The sequence below is a fragment of the Sminthopsis crassicaudata genome, chromosome 2 (genome assembly GCF_048593235.1).
Source record: "Sminthopsis crassicaudata isolate SCR6 chromosome 2, ASM4859323v1, whole genome shotgun sequence".
NCBI classification, from domain to species: Eukaryota; Metazoa; Chordata; class Mammalia; order Dasyuromorphia; family Dasyuridae; genus Sminthopsis; species Sminthopsis crassicaudata.
Window position 1 is genome coordinate 258,517,222 of NC_133618.1, and position 22,406 is coordinate 258,539,627.

Consider the following 22,406-nt stretch of genomic DNA (forward strand, 5'->3'; position numbering starts at 1 on the left):
GCTTCCTGGAGGAGGGCCGCCTTCAGCAGCAATCTCCACTGGCTGCAGCAGGTGAGGGCAGAGGGGTGTGGGGGAGCAGGCTTGAGGACACCTTAGCCTACTTGGCTCCCTTAATCTCTTGCCCATTTCCGGGCACCTCCACCAGAGGGCATTCCACCCCTTCACCCCAGGTTCTAGACTCCTAAAATTAAAGCTGCCGGAATCCTGAGCATCCAGGGCTTACATTCAGAAGGAGATGCCATCAGAGGGTAGTGAGTGTGCGCTGGCTTGGAGTGGGAAGTCCTGGATTAAATCTGCACTCCGCCCCTAACTTGCTCTGTGACTTGGGCAAGGATCCCTTTGGGCTTCGGAGGTGGAATGATGAGGTTGGATTAGATAATTTCTAAGATCCATCTCAGATTTTCTTCAGATGTCCACTTTTTTCTACAAGATTTTCTCTCCTTCCCTACCAGAACTGCAGCTCCAAACCCGCTAGTCTCTCCTTCTTTGAAAGAGCATCCTAAGTCAGTCTTCTCATCTCTTTCCTCTAGTATATGACGGACCTACAGCAGCACCCCGAGGCTCTGAACCTGTCTGAGGGGGAGTTGCCCCCCGCCTTCAGGGACCACAATTTCTCCTTGCCCAATGCCTCCGTTCTTCTTCAGCAGCTGGACACCATCGATAACGCCGCCTGTGGCTGGATCCAGTTCATGTCCAAGGTCAGGGGAGGGAAAGAGGCCCGAGAGGTTGTTCTGACTCCTGGGGAGAATCCAGAAATGCAGGTCTTCTCAGAGAGTTTGGGGGCGTGGGGCAGAAGGGGACTGGGGTCCCCCTGCCAGGGGAAGTTCTCAGGCTTGGACAGTATAGCACAGGGATGGTGACCAAGGCAACTAAGGGAAGCAATGGACGGAGGGACCTGCAGTCAAAAGGACCTGAGTTCAGATACAGTGCATTAGAGTTCCTGAGCAGGTCACGTGCCCTTCTCTAAACTTCAGTTTCCTCAAATATAAAGGGAATACTACTACTGATAGTAGCACCCACCTCATAGCATTGCTGTGAGGATCAATATGTGAAGGGTTTTGCTTCCTCTGAGCTGCCACATAAACACTTTCGTGAGTTTCCGGCTCAGGACTGGGATTAGTGCTTTGGTGTTCCCTCTCCATGACTGGGCTCAGGACCGCTTTCCAGGACTTCTGACAGTGCCTTTTCCTCTCAGGTGAGCGTGGATATCTTCAAAGGCTTCCCTGATGAGGAGAGCATTGTCAACTACACCCTCAACCAGGCTTATCAGGACAACGTCACCGTATTTGCTAGTGAGTCTGGTCTCTCTCTAAAGCCCTGGGCCTGCCAGGGTTCTCCCAGCAATCTTGACCCTCCAAGTTCTCCCCTCATTTCTTTATTCTCCTGCTCCCAGCCTGGAGCTCTTTTCTTCCTGTATGTTATGAGTGGCACTACTTCCCTCGAGCTCTGAGACATCCTTTCCCTCACATATCCCATTACTCCTCCTCCTCCCTCGCTTTTGGTTTTCCTTCCCTCCTTCTCCCCCTACCCACCAGGCTGCTCCCTCTCCTCTCTGCCTCCTCTCAGACCCTAGTTCCTTCTGCTTTGTTCTGCATGCTCTTCCTCTCCTTGGACCCCAGCCATTCTCAAGTGACAGCCCTTCTTCCTCCCTCTCTCCCTCCCACCTCCACCACAGGTGTGATCTTCCAGACTCGGAAGGATGGTTCCCTTCCACCCCACGTGCTCTATAAGATCCGACAGAATTCCAGCTTCACAGAGAAGACCAATGAGATCCGCCGCGCCTACTGGAGGCCTGGACCCAACACTGGAGGACGCTTCTACTTCCTCTATGGCTTTGTCTGGATTCAGGGTGAGACCCTTTCTCTGGAGGCGGGGCGGGGAGACATCTCCAACCTGAACTCCTGATCCTGTGCATCCTCTAACTTGGGCTTCCTGGCAAGAGGACCTTCAGTCACAGTGGGCTCCCCATGATCCTTGGCCTTTGTTCCCTCCTCACCCCCAGACATGATGGAACGAGCAATAATCAATACCTTTGTTGGCCACGATGTGGTGGAGCCGGGAAATTACGTGCAGATGTTCCCGTACCCGTGCTACACGAGGGATGAGTAAGTCGGGAGCTGCCCCTGTCCCTGCCAACGCCAAAGTCAGGAATTTTTTTTTGGGGGGTGGGATGGGGAAAGGGGTGCTGAGTGATCGCATACCTTCTGCTGACAATAATCAATGCAGCCTTTCTCAGTTCTGCACTGCTTGCCTCACCCCTGCATTTTTTCATCCCAAGTCCCTGAAATCATCCATCTTCCAGCTGTAGTCACTCATTGCTTCCAGCCTCTTTCCCCTGGCCTGCTACGGTTTCTCTCTGCTGCTTCTTTCTGTGGAGGAAGTGTGATTTTCTGCAGGTTTTTTACTGCTAGTAAAAAAGGGGGCAAGGATGATAGAAGCAGCAGACAGTGGAGCATCTCAGTAAATAACTTCTGACACCCGTTGGAATAACCCTGGAATTCACAGGATCATAGAATCTCAGCCCTAAAGAGATGAGGTGACATGGCTGTAGTCAAATAGGAAATAACAGTCAGAGGCAGAATATGCACCCAGGTCCTCTGACTACAGACCCAAGGGTCTTTCCATGTATCATATTAAAGGCAGCCGGATGATGTGGTGGGCAGAGCTCTGGACTTTTAAGTCAGGAAGATCTGAGTTCAAATCCTGTCTCAGATACTCAGCTGTGTGACCTCTGTGTGACTTCTAAGTTAATTTGTGGACTGCAGGCATCCTATGTATGATTCAGAAACACCTGAATTTCTATTGGTGCTTTAGGACGTTGAGCAGGTAAAAGGGAAGGAAGGACATTCTAGGTGTGGGAAGAGAGAGCATCGTGCCCTGGGTGTCCCGGAGTCTCAAGCTCCTAGGGCTTTGTCTGGGAGCCCCGGACGTGGAAGCCCCGGACGTGGAGGTTGCAGTCCCTTTGTTCTTTTTTGCTTCAGCTTCCTGTTTGTGATTGAGCACATGATGCCCCTTTGCATGGTGATCTCCTGGGTCTACTCTGTGGCTATGATGATTCAGCACATAGTGGCTGAGAAGGAGCATCGTCTCAAGGAGGTAGGAGTGGGGGCTGTTCCCAGTCCTCTCCCCCATCGTGACCCCACCCTGCTCGATATGGGCAGTCCCTTGGAGCTAGCGTGCCCCCCTTCTGGTACCCTTCCTTTCTCAAGCCCGCCTGGCGCTGGTCCCTCTCCCCCTCCCCCCGGGGCGCCTTCCTCCCCTGACCCTGCCCATCTGGCCCTTTTCCTAGGTGATGAAAACAATGGGGTTGAACAATGCGGTGCACTGGGTGGCCTGGTTCATCACGGGCTTTGTCCAGCTCTCCATATCGGTGACGGCGCTCACGGCCATCCTCAAATATGGCAAAGTGCTCATGCATAGCCACGTGCTCATCATTTGGCTTTTCCTGGCCATCTATGCCGTGGCCACCATCATGTTCTGGTGAGCGGGGGGGGGGGGGGGGGGGGGGGGGGGGGGGAATAGTGGGTAGGGGGCTCGGGGAATGAAAGTCTCTAGCGGACTAATCCCCTGTGCCCACCAGCCCATATTGGCTCAGAGTGGGCCCAAACCTTTGGTTTCATTGGTAGAGAACATTCCCAAAGTGTGGTTTTCAGACCCTTGGGGGGTCCCCAAGATCCTTGCAGGAGGACCCGAAGTTTAGAAATTATTTTCATAATAATACCAAGATAGTATTTATCATTTGTCTATTTAAATACTTTTTTTTTTCAATTATGTATCTGTATGAGCCCAGATTTTCTTCACATAATTCAACTAGAACAACCTATTGTTAACAGATTGAATGCAGCAGCAGATAGGAGAATCCAGCTGTCTACTATTAAGACAGACATTAAAGACTTGCAAAAATATGTAAAACAATGCTGTTCCTAATTTTTTTTTGTTTTGGAAAATGTAGTTAACTTTTCAAGAAATAGATCATTTAGATTGACACATAATGGGTTTATTGTTTTTAAAAATGAAATAGTACACAAATATTTAAAAATTATCACTTCTAATGACTAGGGCAAATAAAAACTCTGTAGGGTTCTCAGTAATTTTTAAGAGTATAAAGAAAGGGGGGGCAGCTAGGTGGCGCAGTGGATGGAGCACCAGCCCTGAAGTCAGGAGGACCCGAGTTCAAATTTGACCTCGATACTTAACACGTCCTAGCTGTGTGACCCTGGGCAAGTCATTTAACCCTGATTGCCTTGTCCTCCACTCCAAAAAACAAAAAGTGTATAAAGGGGTCCTTGTAGGGCCCTTCCCATAGGGGAGGTTACCATACTCATCCTTTTCACATGTTTTCTGCCACTCTCTGGCTTAGGGAGTTGCCTAGGACACTTTTTCAAGTTCTCATGACTGTTATGTGTCAGAGGCAGGATACAAACCCAGGTTTTCTTGGTTCTGAGCCTAGTTCTTTATCTAACACGCCAGGAGGCTCTGGGGGTAAAAATTGCTCCTACATGACAGTGGTGAGCCCTGAGAGGGCTGCGGTAGCTGAGAAGCTGAAAAATGGGGCCCGGAAGAGGGAAGGGGGTCCTAGGGCACGTTAGATACTGTGCTCTCTTGGGCAGCTTCCTGGTGTCCGTGCTCTACTCCAAAGCTAAGCTGGCGTCAGCCTGCGGGGGTATCATCTACTTCCTGAGCTACGTGCCCTACATGTACGTGGCCATCCGAGAGGAGGTGGCCCATGACAAGATCACAGCCTTCGAGAAATGCATTGCAGTGAGTAGCTGCCTGGTGGGGAGCGTGGGCAAGGGCCCTGCTGGCAAGGTTGGCCCCCCTGTCCTTGCCCTTTCCTGGGAGGGCTGTGATTGCTCCCAAAGGCAGCTCCTCCTCTGATGGCCTTCTGGTCTCTCCCCAGTCTCTCATGTCCACCACAGCCTTCGGCCTGGGATCCAAGTACTTTGCCCTTTATGAGGTGGCTGGGGTGGGCATCCAGTGGCACACCTTCAGCCAGTCCCCGGTGGAGGGCGATGATTTCAATCTGCTTCTGTCCATGATGATGCTGATAGCGGATGCTGTGGTGTATGGAGTGCTCACGTGGTACATTGAGGCTGTGCACCCAGGTATGAATGTTGTGGGACCGGTCCCTGCCTCTCCCCCATCCCTGCCTCCCAGGGCCTTTCTGAGGAGGCAGGGAGGAGGCTTTGAGCCAAAACGAGACCACTTTCCCTTGATGCTGCTTCCCCTAAGAGTTAAACAACGCGAGGGACCTTTGAGGTCCTGTCCGACTCTGAGATCCAACTCTAATCCTGAGGGTCAAGTTACGGGTATTTTTAAAAAAGTGTTATTGATGCTTTTTGTTTTTATATCAATTATTTCTGAATTATACCACTTGCTGATCTCCAGCCCATTCTTTGCTTAGGGAATACAAATATCTCATTTGATCCTTAAAGCAACCCTGGAAGAGAGAGATGCTACTATTATTCCCATTTTACAATTGAGGAAACTGAGGCAAACAGAAGCAGTTAAGTGACTGACCTGTAGTCACACAGCTATTAAGTGTCCAAAGCTGGATTTGAATTTGGATCTTCTTGACTTTATCAAACAATATTACCTTGTCATCTCTAGTAATAAAGTAAAAAAAAAAAAAAAATTGGGTAAAACACCAATCAAGTTTGATGATATTACAGCATTCCACACTCACTGTACCTTATCTTGCCAAACAAAGGAAGGAGATACCTTTTTTATTTCTTCTGCAGGGCCAAGATTAGTCACTATAATTACACAGAGCTATATTTTTCCTAGTTGTAGTTAGAGGGAGAAACCTTAACTTAAAAAGGGATAGAGATAATTATAAAAGACAAAATAGATGATTTTGATAACCTGAGATTGAAAAACTTTCTCACGAACACAATCATTTTAGAAAACATAAAAGAGAAATTTAACAATTGGCAGAGAAATCTTTGCTTCAAATTTCTTTTGTGGAAGCTTGATATCGGTCATGTAGGGGGAATTAATACAAACATGGAGTTGCCAACTTTAGAAGACATAGAACAGATGCTGTGATTTGGTAAAGGGAATTTTCTTGTCAGGCATTCCCTATAGCATTGAAAAAGTGAGTAAATATATTGGATTGCTTGCCATCTAAGGGAGGGGAGGAAGGAAAAAAAATTTCAAACACAAGGTTTTGCAAGAATGAATGTTAAACATATTTAACATGTATTGGTCAATCTGCCATCTGGGGGAAGGGGTTGGGGGAAGGAGGGGAAAAGTTGGAACAAAAGGTTTTGCAATTGTCAATGCTGAAAAATTACCCATGCATAGATCTTGTAAATAAAAAAACTATTTTAAAAAATCAAATTGTAAAATGGTAAAAAAAAAAATGTTAAAGGCTATCCAAGTATTTATCTAAAATAAAAAGCTTGAAAGAAAAGAAAAGAAATAGCATGTAAACAAAGCACAAATATATAAGACCAGGAACCTGTAGATAAAGAGATAAGAAGATACAAACAATTTTCAAGGGAAGAATTGAAAATTGAACTATATGAAGTATTATTCTAAAACATTAATAATGAGAGAAATAAAAATTAAAACAGTTAGTTTCAACCTTATACCCAACAAATTGCCAAAGATAGCAAAATACAAAATGATCAGTAATAGAGGAGCTGTGGGAAGACGGTCCCCTTTTTAGTGGGGGCTATGAATGGGTCTAACTATTTTGGAAAACAATTTGGAATTAAAGAAAGTGATTAATCCTTTTGACCCAATGTCCCACTGCTAGGCCTGTCTCCCAAGAAGGTCAAAGACTGAATGAGGGATTCTATCAGATATCAAAATATTTGTAGCTTTTTTTGTGGTTCCAAAGACCAACAGGTATTTCCTAAATACCACAGTGTACCTAAGTCTGTGTTTGGTTACCCTTCAAAGGAGACAATGAAAAGAAAGTCAACTAAACTTTCATAGTTTAAGAAACAAGAAGCGTTCAGGCCTTTAGTGATCAGATCCCACCCTATTTGTCCAATCTTTGTCTCCTCTTCCTTACAGATAACATCAGCATCAGCCTTCGCTCTTACCCAAGTTTGATTAAACTACGTATTTTTATTCAGTAAAACAAGCCTTATTAATTATCAAATTATTATCATTTATTTAATTATTATAATGGCTTTTTATTTTTCAAAATACTTGCAAAAAATTCTCTTAGTTTTCAGCATTCACCCTTGCAAAACTTTGTGTTTCAAATATTTCTCCCTTTCTTTACACCTCCCTCCTCCCCCAGACAGCAAGTAATCCAATATAAACAATCCATGTTCATAAATGTTTGTTGATGTTCCTTGAATGCTTATTACGTCCTTCATGGCCTTCAATGCCCTCGATTTCATGAAACCTTTCCTGACTATTCCAGCCTTTAATGATCTATTTCCAACTCATCCAGCATCTATTTTACTATTTAACTAAACTATTTTCCAACAATCTTTGAATGGCTTACCACTTTATCTCCCCAACCCTTTAGGACCTTCCTTGGCTCTGCAAAATATTTATAATAATATACAAATAATATAATAATATTATTTCTATTAATTAATTAAATTTAAATTTAAACATTTAAGATTTAGCACTTTTACATATTAGTTTCCTACTTCAACTTGCCTCACTAGGTTAAATATAAATAAATAAATGAAATAATAATAAATGAAATAAATGTTCATTTATTATTATTAGTCATAGTAATTATTATTAGTCATTATCCCATTTGGGGCTTTCTTGGCAAAATAACTGGAGTGGATTTGCCATTTCCTTCTTCAGCTCATTTTACAGATGAGGAGACTGAGGCAAACAGGATTAAGTGACTTGACCAGCATCACACAGTCGGTGTCTGAGGCACAATTTGAACTGGGAAAGTAGTCTTCCTGACTCCAGGCCCAGCATTCTGTGCACTACAGTGCCACCTAGCTGCCCTGTTATCTCTTACTATTCATGAGTTTTTGTTGACTCTAAGGGAAGTAGTTACCTAGGCAGAGGGCCCTCTTGCCCCCGTTAGGTCTGAAATCTGGCTCAGGGGATAGGGCTGTGGAACAGTGGGGACCACTTGGGGTGTTCTCAGAGGGATGTGGCCTGGGAAGAGCCGGCCCCCACCATTCTGGCCCTGGACGCTCAGTGGTGTAGTAAATAAAGTGCCGACCGAAGTTGGAATCTGGAATACCCGACGTCAGCTCTCTGTCGCTCTGGGCAAGTTTCTTAGTCTCAGTTTCTTCATCTGTAAAATAGGAATAATAATAGCTGCTCCCTCAGAGGGTTGCTGTGAGGATCAAATGAAAGAATATACACAACCTGTGTGAAAGATTGAAGGGCCATATAAATGTTAGCTATTTAATGGAGGCTCAGGCAAGGGTAAGAGCAGGAATTTCCCCCTAAATCTTAGGGACTTACTGGCCCATAAACATATGTTCTTCATGATATGAACTAGGTTTCTATGAAAAATTGTTGATATTAGTCATATTTGTTGCCTACAAAACAGTAAATATGAAATTTCATGTGTATCGAAAATAAGTATTACATGTGGAAATTTTTCAGGGTGAGAATAAGCTTAATTTCCTCCCAAACACTCATTTTCCTGGGGACTCTCCTCCCAGATTTTGTAGGTCTAGTTAATACGGAGTTCTTTGTTCAGATGAATTTGGGAAATTCATTTATTCCAAGGTTTCTCCCAGAGGGGGCTGTCTGTAGAGACATTTTGGTATTGCCAGAATAGGCCTTCCTGAGCACTTTAGAAACTTTCTCAACAACAACATCCTTTCCCATGGTCAACAGTAAATATTTGCCAGTGTTTTCAAGCTTAGCAATTCCAGAACTCCTAGTGTCCCCTTATCCGGGGTCAGAAGAAAGTACTTTTATCAGCTTGCATTCCCCAGCCCAGTTAGCTGGGTGTCCTTGGGGAGGGAAGTTGTGGAATCAAGCCAGACTTGTTGGTGAAGACATTGTGAGGAGACAAGAGTCCTTGAATCCACAGGAGAGGTCGAGACCTGGATTGAATGAAACCTGAGGCCTTTGATGAGCAGTCACAGATAGGTGTGAAGTCCACACTGGTATTGTCCCCAGTCAAAACAAGGGCCCATACCAAACAAGCCCAGCCTCCGTTTATCCACATGTGCAACAAAGAGCTCACCAAACACAAAATACAAATGGCAATGGCAGGGTAGTGACTGGTCCTCAGACTGTCCTTCTCTGAGCTCCTCAAAAAAGGGAGAGGAACAAGGTAGCAGCAGTGCTCTGCGGGGCACTCTGCAGGCTATGTCCCAAAGTTTTAGTGAAACTTATGAACTTAAATTGCACCAAGACACTGGGGACACCCTGGATACACAAGCATAATAATAGGATGTAGTGCCTTGTCCTGGGACTATTTTTATCTGAACTCTTATCAGAAAAGAAGTGAATGAGATAATTATTATTATTAGTCATAGTAATAATAACAGCTCATATTTATATGAAGATTTAAGGTTTTACATCATACTTATCTGATTCTTACTGTGCTACGAAGTAGATGTGATGATTATCCCTTTCCAGAAGAGGGGAAGTGAGGTTTCCTGGCCAGGGTCACAAAGTTGGGCATTTGAGCCAGAATGTGAACTCAAATCTTCACGACGGGGTCGCGTTCTCTCGACGTTGTCCCAAAAGGCTCTCTTGTCCCCCAGCTGTCTCATGTTTCCGCCCGTTTCCTGCCACCTCCTGACCCGGTAGTGGGATTCAGATCCCAGCTCTCCCATGGCTCCCCCTCACTGCATTTCTTTTTCTGTATACATAAAAAAAGGTGGGGGGGGGGGTTTCTGGGTCCGTCCCAGCTCTAACTCTTATGATCCTCTGATCCCACCCTAGGCATGTATGGGCTTCCTCGGCCCTGGTACTTCCCCCTTCAGAAGTCTTACTGGTTGGGGAGTGGGCGGGCGGAGGCCTGGGAGTGGAGCTGGCCCTGGGCAAGACCCCCCCGACTCAGTGTCATGGAGGAGGACCAGGCGTGTGCTATGGAGAGCCGGAGGCTGGGTAAGCCGGGCGCGGGTGGGAGTCTGGGAATGTCTCCAAGACGAGAAGGCAGCGTTTGGGCTGCAGTTGGGGAGTCTGGGGGCCCTGCTTGCCCTTGCTGACCTGGGGCTTCTGATGCAGAGGAAACTCGAGGGATAGAAGAGGAGCCCAGTCATCTGCCCCTGGTCGTTTGTGTGGATAAGCTCACCAAGGTCTATAAGAATGACAAGAAGATGGCTTTGAACAAACTGAGTCTCAACCTTTATGAGAATCAGGTGGTCTCTTTCTTGGGCCACAATGGAGCTGGCAAGACCACCACCATGTGAGTGCCCACCGCTCACCAGGACGCTGGGGCCGGGTGGTTTAAGGGGGGGGCTAGCCAGGATCCCAGCCCACTCTGGTGGTCCTAAGTCTCCCTTCCCCTCTGTGCCCTGGGCCCTGCCCTTGAGCTTCTCTCTTCTCCCACCCAGGTCCATCCTGACCGGCCTGTTCCCTCCAACATCCGGCTCAGCCACGATTTACGGCCATGACATCCGGACGGAGATGGATGAAATCCGCAAGAACCTGGGCATGTGTCCGCAGCACAACGTTCTGTTTGACAAGCTCTCGGTGGAGGAGCACCTGTGGTTCTATTCACAACTCAAGAGCATGGCCAAGGAGGAGATCCAGAAGGAGATGGACAAGTAGGAGCTGGCCCTGGGGGAGGGCGGGGTACACGTGGAAAAGGCCCTGGCAGGGGTGGAGAGAACACACCATAAAAGGCTCTGGACGTGGAAGAACTTGGTTTGGACCTAAACCCAAAGCCCACTGGATCCGTGACTTTGGGTCACAAAGGAGACCCCTCTGAGCCTCAGTGACCTAATCTGCAAATACTAATTCAATGGGTCCCTGATGTTAATGATAAGCAGCCAGTGTGTTTCTCTTCCCGTGTCTGCCCACAAATCCTCCGTGGTGGGGAGGGGTCTGTCTTTAATTCTGCACATGAAAGAGACAACGAAAAAGCCTGCAGGATATCCATTGACCATTCCCTCTCCCCTGCTACAGGACCGACTTTTTCTGTCATCCTATTTGGATATTCTATGTTCTTCCGCCCATGAGGTTCCTTGTTGGTCACGTGTTACATCCTGCTCTCACCCAACATAAATCTTAGTTTTTTGTTGGGCTTTTTAATTAGTCAGTTAATTTTTTTTTTTTTCACCATAAGCCTCTCCATTACCTTTTGGATGATTCAGTTCTCCAGGTCAAATCCTGATTTTGACACATGTTGGTTTTGTGCATGGACAAATCACTTAAACCTCTCAGTGCCCTAGGCCATTCTACATAAGTTGCAGAAAAGATACCTGCATTTGTAGGATTTTCCTCCTCTGGGACATCTACAACAATTAAATCCAAGTTCTAGACCCTATCTCTATCTATTCTTGTTTTAGTGAAAATCTAGGGGGTCACTAAAAGCACCCAAGACAATGGCAAATGTTCAGATTTGAGTCCAGTTCATCATTCATCTGTAGCATCTAGCCGTGATTTCTCCATAGATTGGCCAACTCCATGCAATGTCTCTAGAACCAGTTATCACAGTCTACACTAAGTAGGCACCCTTCATCTACTTGTTTTTTCCTGTGTGGATACTCCCACCAATTTCTTTCGAATGATTATGGGCTTCATATAGGAAGCTCTGGGGGCTGAATGCCATCAGCACAATGTCACCTCTGAATAAGAACCCCAAAATGCCTCCATCATTTGTAGGAAATCCCTCTTGAATTTGAACACTGCCACAATGGCAAACACCTCTGGCAAGTTTCACCTCTCCATTTTATGCCTTGGTTGATAATGAAAAGAGATCTTTTAGCAGCTACTTCTTTGTAGTCTACTATTGTTTATTAACATTCTTTTCTTTTTTTTTCTAAATTTTGAGTTTCAAATTCTTCCTTCCTCTATCCACTGAGAAAGCAAGCAGCATGATTGTTAAATGTGAAATCATGCAAAATATATTTCCATGTTATCCATATTTTTTTAAAGTAAAAAAAATAAAGGAGATGAGAAAATTGTGCTTCAATTTGCACTCAGAGTTCAGTTCTCTGGATGTGGAAAATATTTTTCACCATGAGAGCTTTGGAATGATCTTGGATCCCTGTATTGATCAGAGTAGCCAATCTTTCACAGTTTTCAGTTATTGAAACATTGCTGTTACTATGTACAATGATCGCCAGCTTCTTCTCATTTTGCTTTGCATCAGTTCATATGGGTCTTACTGTTTTTTTCTGAAATCACCCTTGTTTTCTAACAAGTATTTTCTCAGTCAAGGACTCTCATCCAGTTTTAACCCTTTTTTTTTTTTTTTTTTTTTTTTTTTTTGGTCTCTCCAAGTAGAACTTGTGAGTTTATCCTTCTATTTGGCCATAACTTCCTTTTGTCTTCTGGCTTCATTTGTAATAGGAGTTCATCTTTTTTATGTCATGATCTCCCCCATGACAATCTGGTGAAGTCCAGGAACTTCTCGGGAATAATGTTTTTAGATGCATAAAATAAAGTAGACAACTTGATAAAGGAAACCAATTTTATATATATATTTAATGTGACTTTTCCCCCCCCTCTAAGTTCATGGACTCCTTCAGGAACCAGATTAAGAATCCCTGAGATTGTTAAGACAGGCAAGATTCATATTGTCCAGTAGCAAGTCTGAGCATTTGTCACTGGACAAGGATCTCCCATTTAGAGTACTAGCTAAATGTGTATAAGTAGCTTCTTAGTAATCTCTATTCACTTCGGATTCCTCCACCTCCGTCTCAGCAGAAGCAAGAATCTTGTAAAACCCAGACTCATTTTGCATTTTCCTTTGTTGCCAGAACCAAAGAATTCATTACCATAAAGCCAGCCTACTGGAGATGAGCCCCTCCCTCTGTACTTAGGCTGGCCCTTTAAAGACCGCCAGGATGTACTGCTGGGACTGTTTTAGAGTGATATAATCTGCCAGAGCTGGAATGCCACCATCATAGACTTTGAGAGTCCAGGGTCACCTGGATTTGTCTGTAACATGGGAATGATACTTCTTACTCTCTTGTTCACAGGGTTGTTGTGAGCAAAGTGCTTTGTAACCCTTAAAATGTTATGGAAACTTTAAATGAGTTACTATTATTGTAGGAGGTGGACAGGGGCAGGAGAGACAAGTATTGCCAAACTTGAGATGAAAATTATTAAAGGCAAGTGATTGTACAGATGTCACGGCTCATTTGTGTAGTTATAGTCCTATAGAAAACCTTTAGAAAAATGGGGTTCAAGTTCTGCAAGGTCATTCGGGCCTCTCTAAAGTGGGCTTGGACGACAATTTATACCTAATCTTCTTGGTCATAATAATAGCTAATAACGATAGTTAACATTTATATAGCACTTAGTGAGTGCCAGGCACTGTGCCAACTGCTTTACACATTTATCTCATTTGATCCTCAAAACAACCCTGGGAGGGTAGGTCTCTTATGCCAATTTGTTTAATAAGGAAACTGAGTCAAACGGGGTCGCCCACTGGCGAGTGTCAGAGGCTGGGTTTGGATCTGGGTTTTGTGGTTCCAGGCTCCGCTTTCACTGAGCCGTCCTCCTGCGCGAGGGCTCCCCTTATAGAAGGAGTCTGTGAGCTGGAGCGGAGGGATGGATTTCCCTACACGCCCTGCACTTAGCACAGTGTCTGGTACGGAGTAGAGACTTGGTGGTCTTGTTGGCCCGACTCACTGAGCCGCGCTGCTCTCTCCCTGCCCAGGATGATTGAGGACCTAGAGTTGTCCAACAAGCGTCACTCACTGGTGCAGACCTTGTCCGGGGGCATGAAGAGGAAGCTGTCCGTGGCCATCGCCTTCGTGGGAGGTTCCCGCGCCATCATCCTGGATGAGCCCACGGCTGGCGTTGATCCCTACGCCCGCCGGGCCATCTGGGATCTCATCCTGAAGTACAAGCCCGGTGAGATGGGGGGGCGAGGAAGTGGGGGGGGCCTGAAGGGGATGGCGCCCTGAAGGTGGGTCACAGGTGGTCAGTTAGTCACCGGCATTTATAAGGCACCCTCTGTGCGCGGCGGCTTCTGGGTCAGCCCAGTCCTTAAGGCATTCTGCAGCACCCCTTCTTTCCCCTGTGACTCCGCAGGACGGACCATACTTCTGTCCACTCACCACATGGATGAAGCGGACCTCCTGGGGGACCGCATTGCCATTATCTCCCATGGCAAGCTCAAGTGCTGTGGGTCCTCCCTCTTCCTGAAGAGCACCTATGGAGATGGCTACCGGCTCACCCTGGTCAAGCGGCAGGCGGAGCCCGGCAGTGTGTCTGGTGTGTGCCCTAGGGCCCCTCTGCACTCTCCCCGCCTTGGGGCCCAGTTTCCCTTTCAGTCCCCACCTGCCTCTCCTCCTTTCTCAGCTGCACCCATCCCCCTCCTGGGCTGATTTTCCAGCTGCTGGTAAGGAGGGGCCCCCTCGCCCCGCCCCTCACCCACCTGCCCTCTGCTCTCCCAGAGCCCGGCCAGACGCCCAGCTCTCCGGCCTCCTCGGCCCTCAGCCCCTGCTCTGAGACGCGGGTGTCCCAGTTCATCAAGAAGTATGTGGCCTCCTGCCTGCTCATCTCGGACACCAACACCGAGCTCTCCTACATCCTGCCCAGCGAGGCCGCCAAGAAAGGGGGCTTTGAGCGGCTCTTCCAGGTAGGGAGCCCGTGCTGCAGGGTAACTGGGGGCCTGTTCCTCTCCCTGGGGACTCCGAGCAGGAAACAACTGGGGAGATGCTCAGATCTGGGCGTGAGGGCAGGAGCCCTTCCGGGATGCAGCGGAACTGAGTATGGGGCTGGGCAGAGAGCCTACCGATGGGGGGACGGCAGGGAATGCCTGCGTCCTGCGGGAAGGCGTTTGCACTTCAGCGTGCTTCCTCGGGGGTCATGGGGGCGACTGGGGGGCCCGGTTCTTGAAATGCCTCTGCCTCCATGGCGCTCTCTGTGCTTGGGCAGCACCTGGAATTAAGCTTGGAGGAGCTCCAGCTGACCAGTTTTGGGCTCATGGACACTACCCTGGAAGAAGTTTTCCTCAAGGTTTCTGAGGAGGACCAGTCCCTGGAAAACAGCGAGGCGGGTAAGCAGGCTTGGGAGGACAGTCAGAGTCCTGGGGAAAGGCGGGGCGCTGTCGGAGGTGGGTCTGGCCCGTAGCACCGGGTGTTGGCGGGCAGAGGCTAAGGTACCCGCTCCTCTGTGTGGGGGGAGTTGGGGGTCTGGGCGGGATGAATAAACTTTCATCATCTCAGTTCATTCAGTTTTCCTACGAAGTGCCCTCCGTGCAAAGGAAGGGCATTTAGTATTTATGTAACAGGGTGGCCGAGAGTGGGATAAAACGTGCAGGACAGAACGGCTCAGCATGGGGCAAGGGCATATAACAGACCCCATTCCTGCCCTTGCGAGCTCACAGTCTAGGAGGGAAGAAGAGAGCTGAGCACCACAGTTCCCAGGATACACACCATGGGTGCAGGACGGACGGACCTCGGGGCTTCCAGCTCCCTAGCCCTGTGGAAGGCTCAGGGGAGGTGTTAACATCTGTGGGCCCGTCCAGCCTCCTCGTTCTCATTAAGAGGGAGCTTGAGAAGTCATTAGATACACTCCTTTATCTCCAGTTATCACCCGACCTACCCTGACCCAGATAGATAAAGTATTTACTCTGAACCAAGCACTGCTCCCAATGCAAGTGCCAGCAAGTCGGAGGCGCGCCCTCAGGGTGTTCGTATTCTAAATGGAAGAAGGGGCCGAGAAGGAGAGCTGGAAAGGGGAGGGCCAGGAGGGTCTGGGAGTGGGGAAGATAGCAGTGAGACAAGGCAAAAATTCACTGAGGGCCCTAGGGGCAGAGGGAGCTTCTAGCAGGGAGATGGTAGAGGTGATTAGGGCTGAAAAAGAGAGCCCCAGCAGGATGAGGCGGGAAGGGTCAGGTGGGGGGACCGCACTGCCCAGCAGAGGGGAGGTTCGGGTCCCGGGGGGGCAGCCAGGACCCCGAGCTGGCAGACAGGGAAGAGCTCACTGTCCCCTCGAGTCACGGGGACCAGGAACGGTAAATGGGTAAGGCAGGTATGCAGCCCCCCGCAGACTCAGTGACAGCCTCCCCTCCACCCCCAGACATAAAGGAGTCAAAGAAGGATGCTCTCCCTAAGGCCGAGGTGCAGAAGGACAGAGAGGTGGCCGGCTCGCCCCGAGCGGAGCACAGCAACCTGGTGGGCTGCTCTCAGCTGGCCCAGTCCCAGGCGTCCCTTCGCTCCTCCTCCTCGGCGGGCTCAGTCAGGGGGGATGAGGAAGGCGCCTATGTTGAAGTCTATGGTGACTACTCCCCCCTCTTTGACAACCTTCAGGACCCTGACAATGTCAGCCTACAAGGTAGGCGAAGCCGAACCAGTGGCCACTCTCCAATGGGCCTGGGGGAGAACTTTAGGGGTCTCCTGGTCTGACTGATGCTCTCCGGGGACACAGACAGTCACCCAGCATCCAAGCCCCCTCTCCTGTCCCTCCAGGCTCTCACAGGCCCCCTTCTCTTATTCCCTGAGACCTCTCCCTCCATCTCTTCTTTGAGCCCTGTCAGTCACCCACCTCCTCAAACTCCTCACACACGTCCGCCCTAGCCGGCCTCCAGAGGCCTCCTCCCTAACAACCGCACGGTCTCCAAGTCCAGGGGCCCCTCGTCCATCCGTCACCAGGCTTCTTTTCTCCAGCTCCTGCCTCCCCGCAGTCCATGGCTGAGCCCCTCCTCCCTAAAATCTCCCCAGGTCTTTTTGGGCCTCGTCTCAACCTCCCAAGGATTCCTCTAGGTGCCGCCGACCCCCACCACACGCCAAGGTCCCTCCTCTTTCCCCCCCTTTTCTGATCCCCTGCAATAGCTTCCCAAGGGATGAAGATTTTCCCTCTGCCCTTCCAGGAGTCTGTCAGGCAGGAGCCCCTGCATGGGTCAGGTCTGATCCCAGAGCCGTGGGGATGGCCAGGGTCTTACCTCTGGTATCTGTCCTAGCCTGGAGATGGGAGGGAGACGGAGGAGGAGAACCTGAGCAGTCCCACGTCTTCCTTTTTGCAGAGGTGGAGGCCGAGACCTTGTCCATGGTGGGCCAGGGCAGCTCCAAGCTCGAAGGCTGGTGGCTGAAGCTGCGCCAGTTTCACGGGCTCCTGGTCAAACGGTTCCACTGCGCCCGGCGCAACACCAAGGCCCTCTTCTCCCAGATCCTGCTGCCTGCCTTCTTCGTCTGTGTGGCCATGACCGTGGCCCTCTCCGTCCCCGAGATCGGTACGGGCCCGAGCACGGGGTCCCCCTTCCGTGGGAGGTTGTCAGGGGGCCCCGAGAGCCGGCCCTGCTGCTCTCTGGGAGTGGGAGAGTGCGGCACCCGCAGTCAGGATTCTGGTCCCAGCCCATCCGTGGATGGCCTTCCTTCTGGGCATCTTTTCTGGGAACTATGGGAGACCCACTCCTCTGCCTGAGGGAGCTTGTGGTCCAGGAAGGGGCGAACCCTAGTCCTGGAAAAGGAGCGGAGAAACTTGGCCTCCAGCCCCAGCTCCCACTGACTCCCTGAGCTGGGTCACGTTAGCTCTTTTAGGACTCAGTTTTTTCTGGGAGGTTTGGCAGGACAATGAAGCTGTTAGGCGTCCTATTCTGCAGCCTGAGCGCTTCCCTCAATGTCTCCCTCTCAGCAATGGGCCTCTGTTTGTTCTCACCTCCCGGGGATCTAACTCAGCTCCCTGGCCCTCGGGGAGCGCGGCCCCTCGGGGAGTGCGGCCCCTGGCTTACTTCCTGAAGCTCTGCGGCCAGTGGCCACACCCCTAGGGAGTCCCAGGAGGAGTCGGGGCCTAAGCTCCTTACTGGCCTGGGCTGAGATGTGGGCCCTGTCCCCGTGACGTCCCCCTGCCCCGTGAGGCGAGGGGCGTCCCAGAGGGCAGGAACTCTAGAACTCTAGAGCTCGCCAAGAGCTTTCCTACTGGTGCCGGGCCTAGTCACCCTAAAGTGGCAGCGGCAGTGGTAGTAGCAGTGGGAGAAGTAATAGTGCCAATAGTGCCAGACACAGTGACAGGAGTAGTGGTAGTAGTAGTAGTAGTTAGTAGTGGTAGTAATACTAGTGTTAGTAGTAGTAGAAGTAATAGTAGTAGTTGTAGTAGAAGTAATAGTAGTAGTTAGTAGTAGAAGTAATAGTAATGTAGTAGTTAGTAGTAGTAGAAGTAATAGTAATATAGTAGTTAGTAGTAGTAGAAGTAATAGTAGTTAGTAGTAGAAGTAATAGTACTAGTAGTAGTAGTAGAAGTAATAGTAATAGTAGTAGTAGAAGTAATAGTACTAGTAGTAGTTAGTAGTCATAATGTAGTAGTTAGTAGTAGTAGAAGTAATAGTAATAGTAGTAGAAGTAATAGTAGTAGTAGTAGAAGTAATAGTACTAGTAGTAGTTAGTAGTAGAAGTAATAGTAATGTAGTAGTTAGTAGTAGTAGAAGTAATAGTAATGTTAGTAGTAGTAGAAGTCCTAGCAGTAGTAGTTAGTAGCAGTAGAAGTACTAATAGTAAAAGTAATAGTAATAGTACTAGTAGTAGTAGAAGTAATAGGAATAGTAGAAGTTAGTAGATAGTAAAGTAGTAGTAGTAGTAATAGGAGTTAGGAGAAGTAATAGGAATTAGTAGTAGTTATTGTTTCTCCTTTGTTCTCCGGGGGGGAGGGGAGGCCATGCCATATAAGAGAGTTGGGGTTAAGTGCGGGAGGGCTGGCCCAGGTCACTGCCTCACTTTCCCCCCAGAACCAGCGGGGCCCAGTAGCCCAAGAGGTCTGGAGCGGGCCCTCTGCGGCAGTGGGAAGGGGGGCTGTCCCACCAGTGCCCTCCTCCTCACCCCCCGCTCAGCTCCCCTTTTCTCCACACTAGGTGACCTGCCCCCCCTGATCCTCTCGCCCTCCCAGTACCACAACTACACTCAGCCCCGGGGCAATTTCATCCCCTACGCCAATGAGGAGCGACATGAATATCGGTGAGCTCCCACGGGGAAGAGGGGACTGACATGGGGAGAGGGGGAGAGGCGTTCTTGGTGCATGGGGTGGAGAGAGAAGTTCATGGGGCAGCCTCTTAATCTATCAAAAATATATATTAAATTTTATTTGTTATATATTCTATAAATATATATGAATGATTCTATAAATTCTAAAAATTATTAACTTCTAGCCAGTCAACTTGGCTAAGCACTAGGGATAACCCCCCTAAAAAAAGGGCAAGCACAGCGCCTGCCCTCAAGAAGCTTCCGTTCCAATGGGAAGCAGCACGTGCGTGCGAGATACATGAAGGGGAGGTAGGGGGAAGCCTTGTACACGGGGGACTGCTGAAGGCCTCAGGAACAAGGTGTCATTGAGAAGCAGAAAGGGTTCCAGAGGCGGGAGGAGGAGCTCCCTAAGAAGAGATGCTCTAGCCGGAGGGGAGCCTTCTTGGGCAGGGCGGGCCTCGGACCGGGCTCACAGCCGCCAACCTCTCTTTGACTAGCCTCAGACTGTCCCCCGACGCCAGTCCCCAGCAGCTGGTTAACACGTTCCGCCTGCCTTCTGGCGTGGGCGCCACATGCGTGCTTAAGACCCCCGCCAATGGGACCCTGGTATTGGCTCTGAACCTGAGCAGCAGCGAGTCCAGAGTGCTGGCCGCGCGGTACTTTGACGCCATGTGCATCGACTCCTTCACCCAGGGGCTGCCTCTGTCCAACTTCGTGCCCCCGCCGCCCTCTCCCGCGCCCTCTGACTTCCCTTTGTCCCCTGATGAGGAGCTCCTGAGGGCCTGGAACACCACCCTGCTGCCCGCCACCCTGAGAGGTACTGGGCTCCCTAGGCTGCTAGGCATGCCGATGCATCAGGAGGCAGAGTGGGGGGGGGGCCTGCTCCTGGGTCAGGAGGGGAGGGCCTCCCTCCTGCTGTGCCCTCGTGAGGTGGGTGAACACCTCTGGCTCTTTAAGAAATGTGTCATTCAGCAAGCATGTATGTGCAGGCTGTGAGGGGTGCAGGTACAAAAATGGAGGCGGTGCCGGTCCTGCTCTGAAGTGGTTTGTAGTTTAGCGGGAGGAAGAGGCTTACAAGCGGCTGTGCTGCCAGGAAGGGCGAGATCAGCGTAAAGGAGAAGTGCGGGCAGAGAGCTGCCAGACACCTGAGGAGAGTGAGATCACTTTCATTTGGAAGGGAAGGCCTCAGGGAGGAGGCGCTTTCTAATTAAGACTCCACACAGGAGAGGCTTCAAGAGGCAGAAATGGTGGATTGGATGGGGGGCAGGGGAGGAGGGGCAGGGTCATGAGCTACGGCCTAGGGGATGGAAGAGAAGAGGTCAAAAGTAGGGGGGAAGGGAAGAAGGTCTGTGTTTCTGGATCATGGGATATAGGAAGGGATATAAGGGAATAATAAAAAATAGGGGGTGGCTAGGAAGTGCTGTGGATAAAATCCGGGCCTGGAGTCAGGAAAACAACTTTCTGAGTTCAAATTCTGCCTCAGACACTAACTGTGCAATACTAGGCAAGTCACTTAACCCTGTTTGCCTCAGTTTCCTTATCTGCAAAAGGAACCGGAGCAGGAAATGGTGAACCACTCCAGTATCTCTGCCAAGGCAACTTCAAATGGGGGCAGCTTGTAGAGCCTTGTGAGGCTAAGTGACACTATTCTGTATTCAGGGGGTGCCGGGAGCCACTGGGACTCTGAGCGGATGAGGGGCCTTGGGTGCGTTAAGGAGATTGCTCCATCTTGGGAGACAAATTGAAGATGAGGTTCAAGAAGGGCGGCAAGACCAGTTAGGAAGCCACGGGAATCCAAGTGCGAGGGACAGAGCTGAACGCTAATGCTCTGCCCACAGAGACGGTGACCACGGTCCCAGCCCTGCCGCGGGTGGTCCACGAACCCATCAAGTGCACATGCTCCATGCAGGGGACGGGCTTCTCCTGCCCCAGCGGCGTGGGGGGGCGCCCGCCCCAGATGAAGGTGGTGACGGGGGACATCCTGACCGATATCACGGGCCGAAACGTGTCCGAGTACCTCCTGTACACTTCAGATCGCTTCAGGCTGCACAGGTACAGGGAGCAGGGAGGCAGAAGCCTGGGGACCCCGAGTATCCAAGGCTTGGGGCTGGCCTAGGCAAGCGCCTTCTAACCAGCCAGGTGAGGTCTTCTCCCTCCTCCTCTCCCCTCTCGCCCAGATACGGAGCCATCACCTTCGGCAACATTCAGAAGTCAATACCTGCCTCCTTTGGGGCCAAGGCACCCCCGATGGTGCGCAAGATTGCGGTGCGGAGAACTGCTCAGGTAAGAGGCCCGGGCGAGAACCACACAGCCTGAATGTACATCAAAGCATGTCTTTGTTATTGTTTGCTTGTGTTTTTTTTTCTTTCTTATGATTCTTCCCCCCTTTTGATCTGATTTTCTTGCGCAGCAGGACAAATGTGGAAATATATTTAGAAGAATTGCACACATTTAACCTATATTCAATTGCTTACTGTCTAAGGGAGGGGGAGGGAGGGAGAAAAAGTTGGAACACAAGCTTTTGTAAAGATGAATTTTGAAAACTATCTTTGCATGTTTTTGGTAAAATGAAAAAATTTTTTAAAATTAAAAATAATAATAAAAAAAGAATTGGACATGTGTAACCTATACTGGGTCACTTGCTGTATAGGAAAGGGGGAAGGTGGAAAGAGAAAGCGGAAAATTTGGAACGTAAAGTTTTGCAAGGTGAATGTGAAAACTATCTTTGCATATTTTTTGAAAAATAAAAAGCTATTATTAAGAAAAAAGAAAATGAAGGAATGCCAGCCAGCAGGTAGCAGCTTCTACAGGGGAGAATGGGTAGTACCGAGAGCCAAGCCCTTTTCTTAAATGAAGATCCACTTCCATCTGCCCTCCGGAGGCCTCCTGGACAGAGTGCTGGACTCTGTGACCCTGGGCAAATCACAAAAACTCCCTGAGCCTTTCTTGGTTGAGGAGTCTGGACTAAATGGCCACTAACTGTCCCTGCCAGCTCTCAGTCCAAAGATCCTTTCTCTGCTCCTCCCGTCTTCCTCAGGTTCATGTCCGCCATTTTTCTGTGCCCTTCCTCTCCCAGGTCTTCTATAACAACAAAGGCTACCACAGCATGCCCACTTACCTAAACACCCTCAACAATGCCATCCTTCGTGCCAACCTCCCCAAGAGCAAAGGAAACCCCGCGGCCTATGGTGAGTTCATGGACAGACTAACGGGAACGTCACCGAGGGGAGCCAAGAAGGTGCCTCACAGGGCTTAAGTCTGTCCCTCCTTGTGCCCCAGGAATCACCGTCACCAACCACCCCATGAATAAGACCAGCGCCAGCCTCTCCCTGGATTACCTGTATGTTCTCAGGAGGGCCTGGGGTGGGGGTGGGGGCGGAACCATGCTCTCGCCGGGGTCGGGAGTGGAAAGGGGAGCCC

The 22,406-nt window shown here is 49.4% G+C and overlaps 1 protein-coding gene across 1 annotated transcript in view; it reads left to right on the top strand.

The window, feature by feature from the left end:
• The window catches only part of ABCA2 (ATP binding cassette subfamily A member 2), a 64,654-nt gene that overhangs the window by 32,176 nt on the left and 10,072 nt on the right, over nucleotides 1-22,406 (top strand). Inside the window, 25 exon segments of the mRNA XM_074284758.1 lie at nucleotides 3-29; nucleotides 31-51; nucleotides 531-698; nucleotides 1,196-1,292; nucleotides 1,676-1,849; nucleotides 2,003-2,105; nucleotides 2,982-3,096; nucleotides 3,290-3,480; nucleotides 4,611-4,761; nucleotides 4,901-5,105; nucleotides 9,853-10,017; nucleotides 10,138-10,318; nucleotides 10,467-10,679; nucleotides 13,745-13,941; nucleotides 14,122-14,304; nucleotides 14,487-14,671; nucleotides 14,971-15,091; nucleotides 16,117-16,371; nucleotides 17,060-17,266; nucleotides 18,878-18,980; nucleotides 19,484-19,803; nucleotides 20,825-21,038; nucleotides 21,164-21,269; nucleotides 22,063-22,174; nucleotides 22,266-22,326. Coding sequence (XP_074140859.1) covers nucleotides 3-29; nucleotides 31-51; nucleotides 531-698; nucleotides 1,196-1,292; nucleotides 1,676-1,849; nucleotides 2,003-2,105; nucleotides 2,982-3,096; nucleotides 3,290-3,480; nucleotides 4,611-4,761; nucleotides 4,901-5,105; nucleotides 9,853-10,017; nucleotides 10,138-10,318; nucleotides 10,467-10,679; nucleotides 13,745-13,941; nucleotides 14,122-14,304; nucleotides 14,487-14,671; nucleotides 14,971-15,091; nucleotides 16,117-16,371; nucleotides 17,060-17,266; nucleotides 18,878-18,980; nucleotides 19,484-19,803; nucleotides 20,825-21,038; nucleotides 21,164-21,269; nucleotides 22,063-22,174; nucleotides 22,266-22,326 — 3,875 coding nt within the window.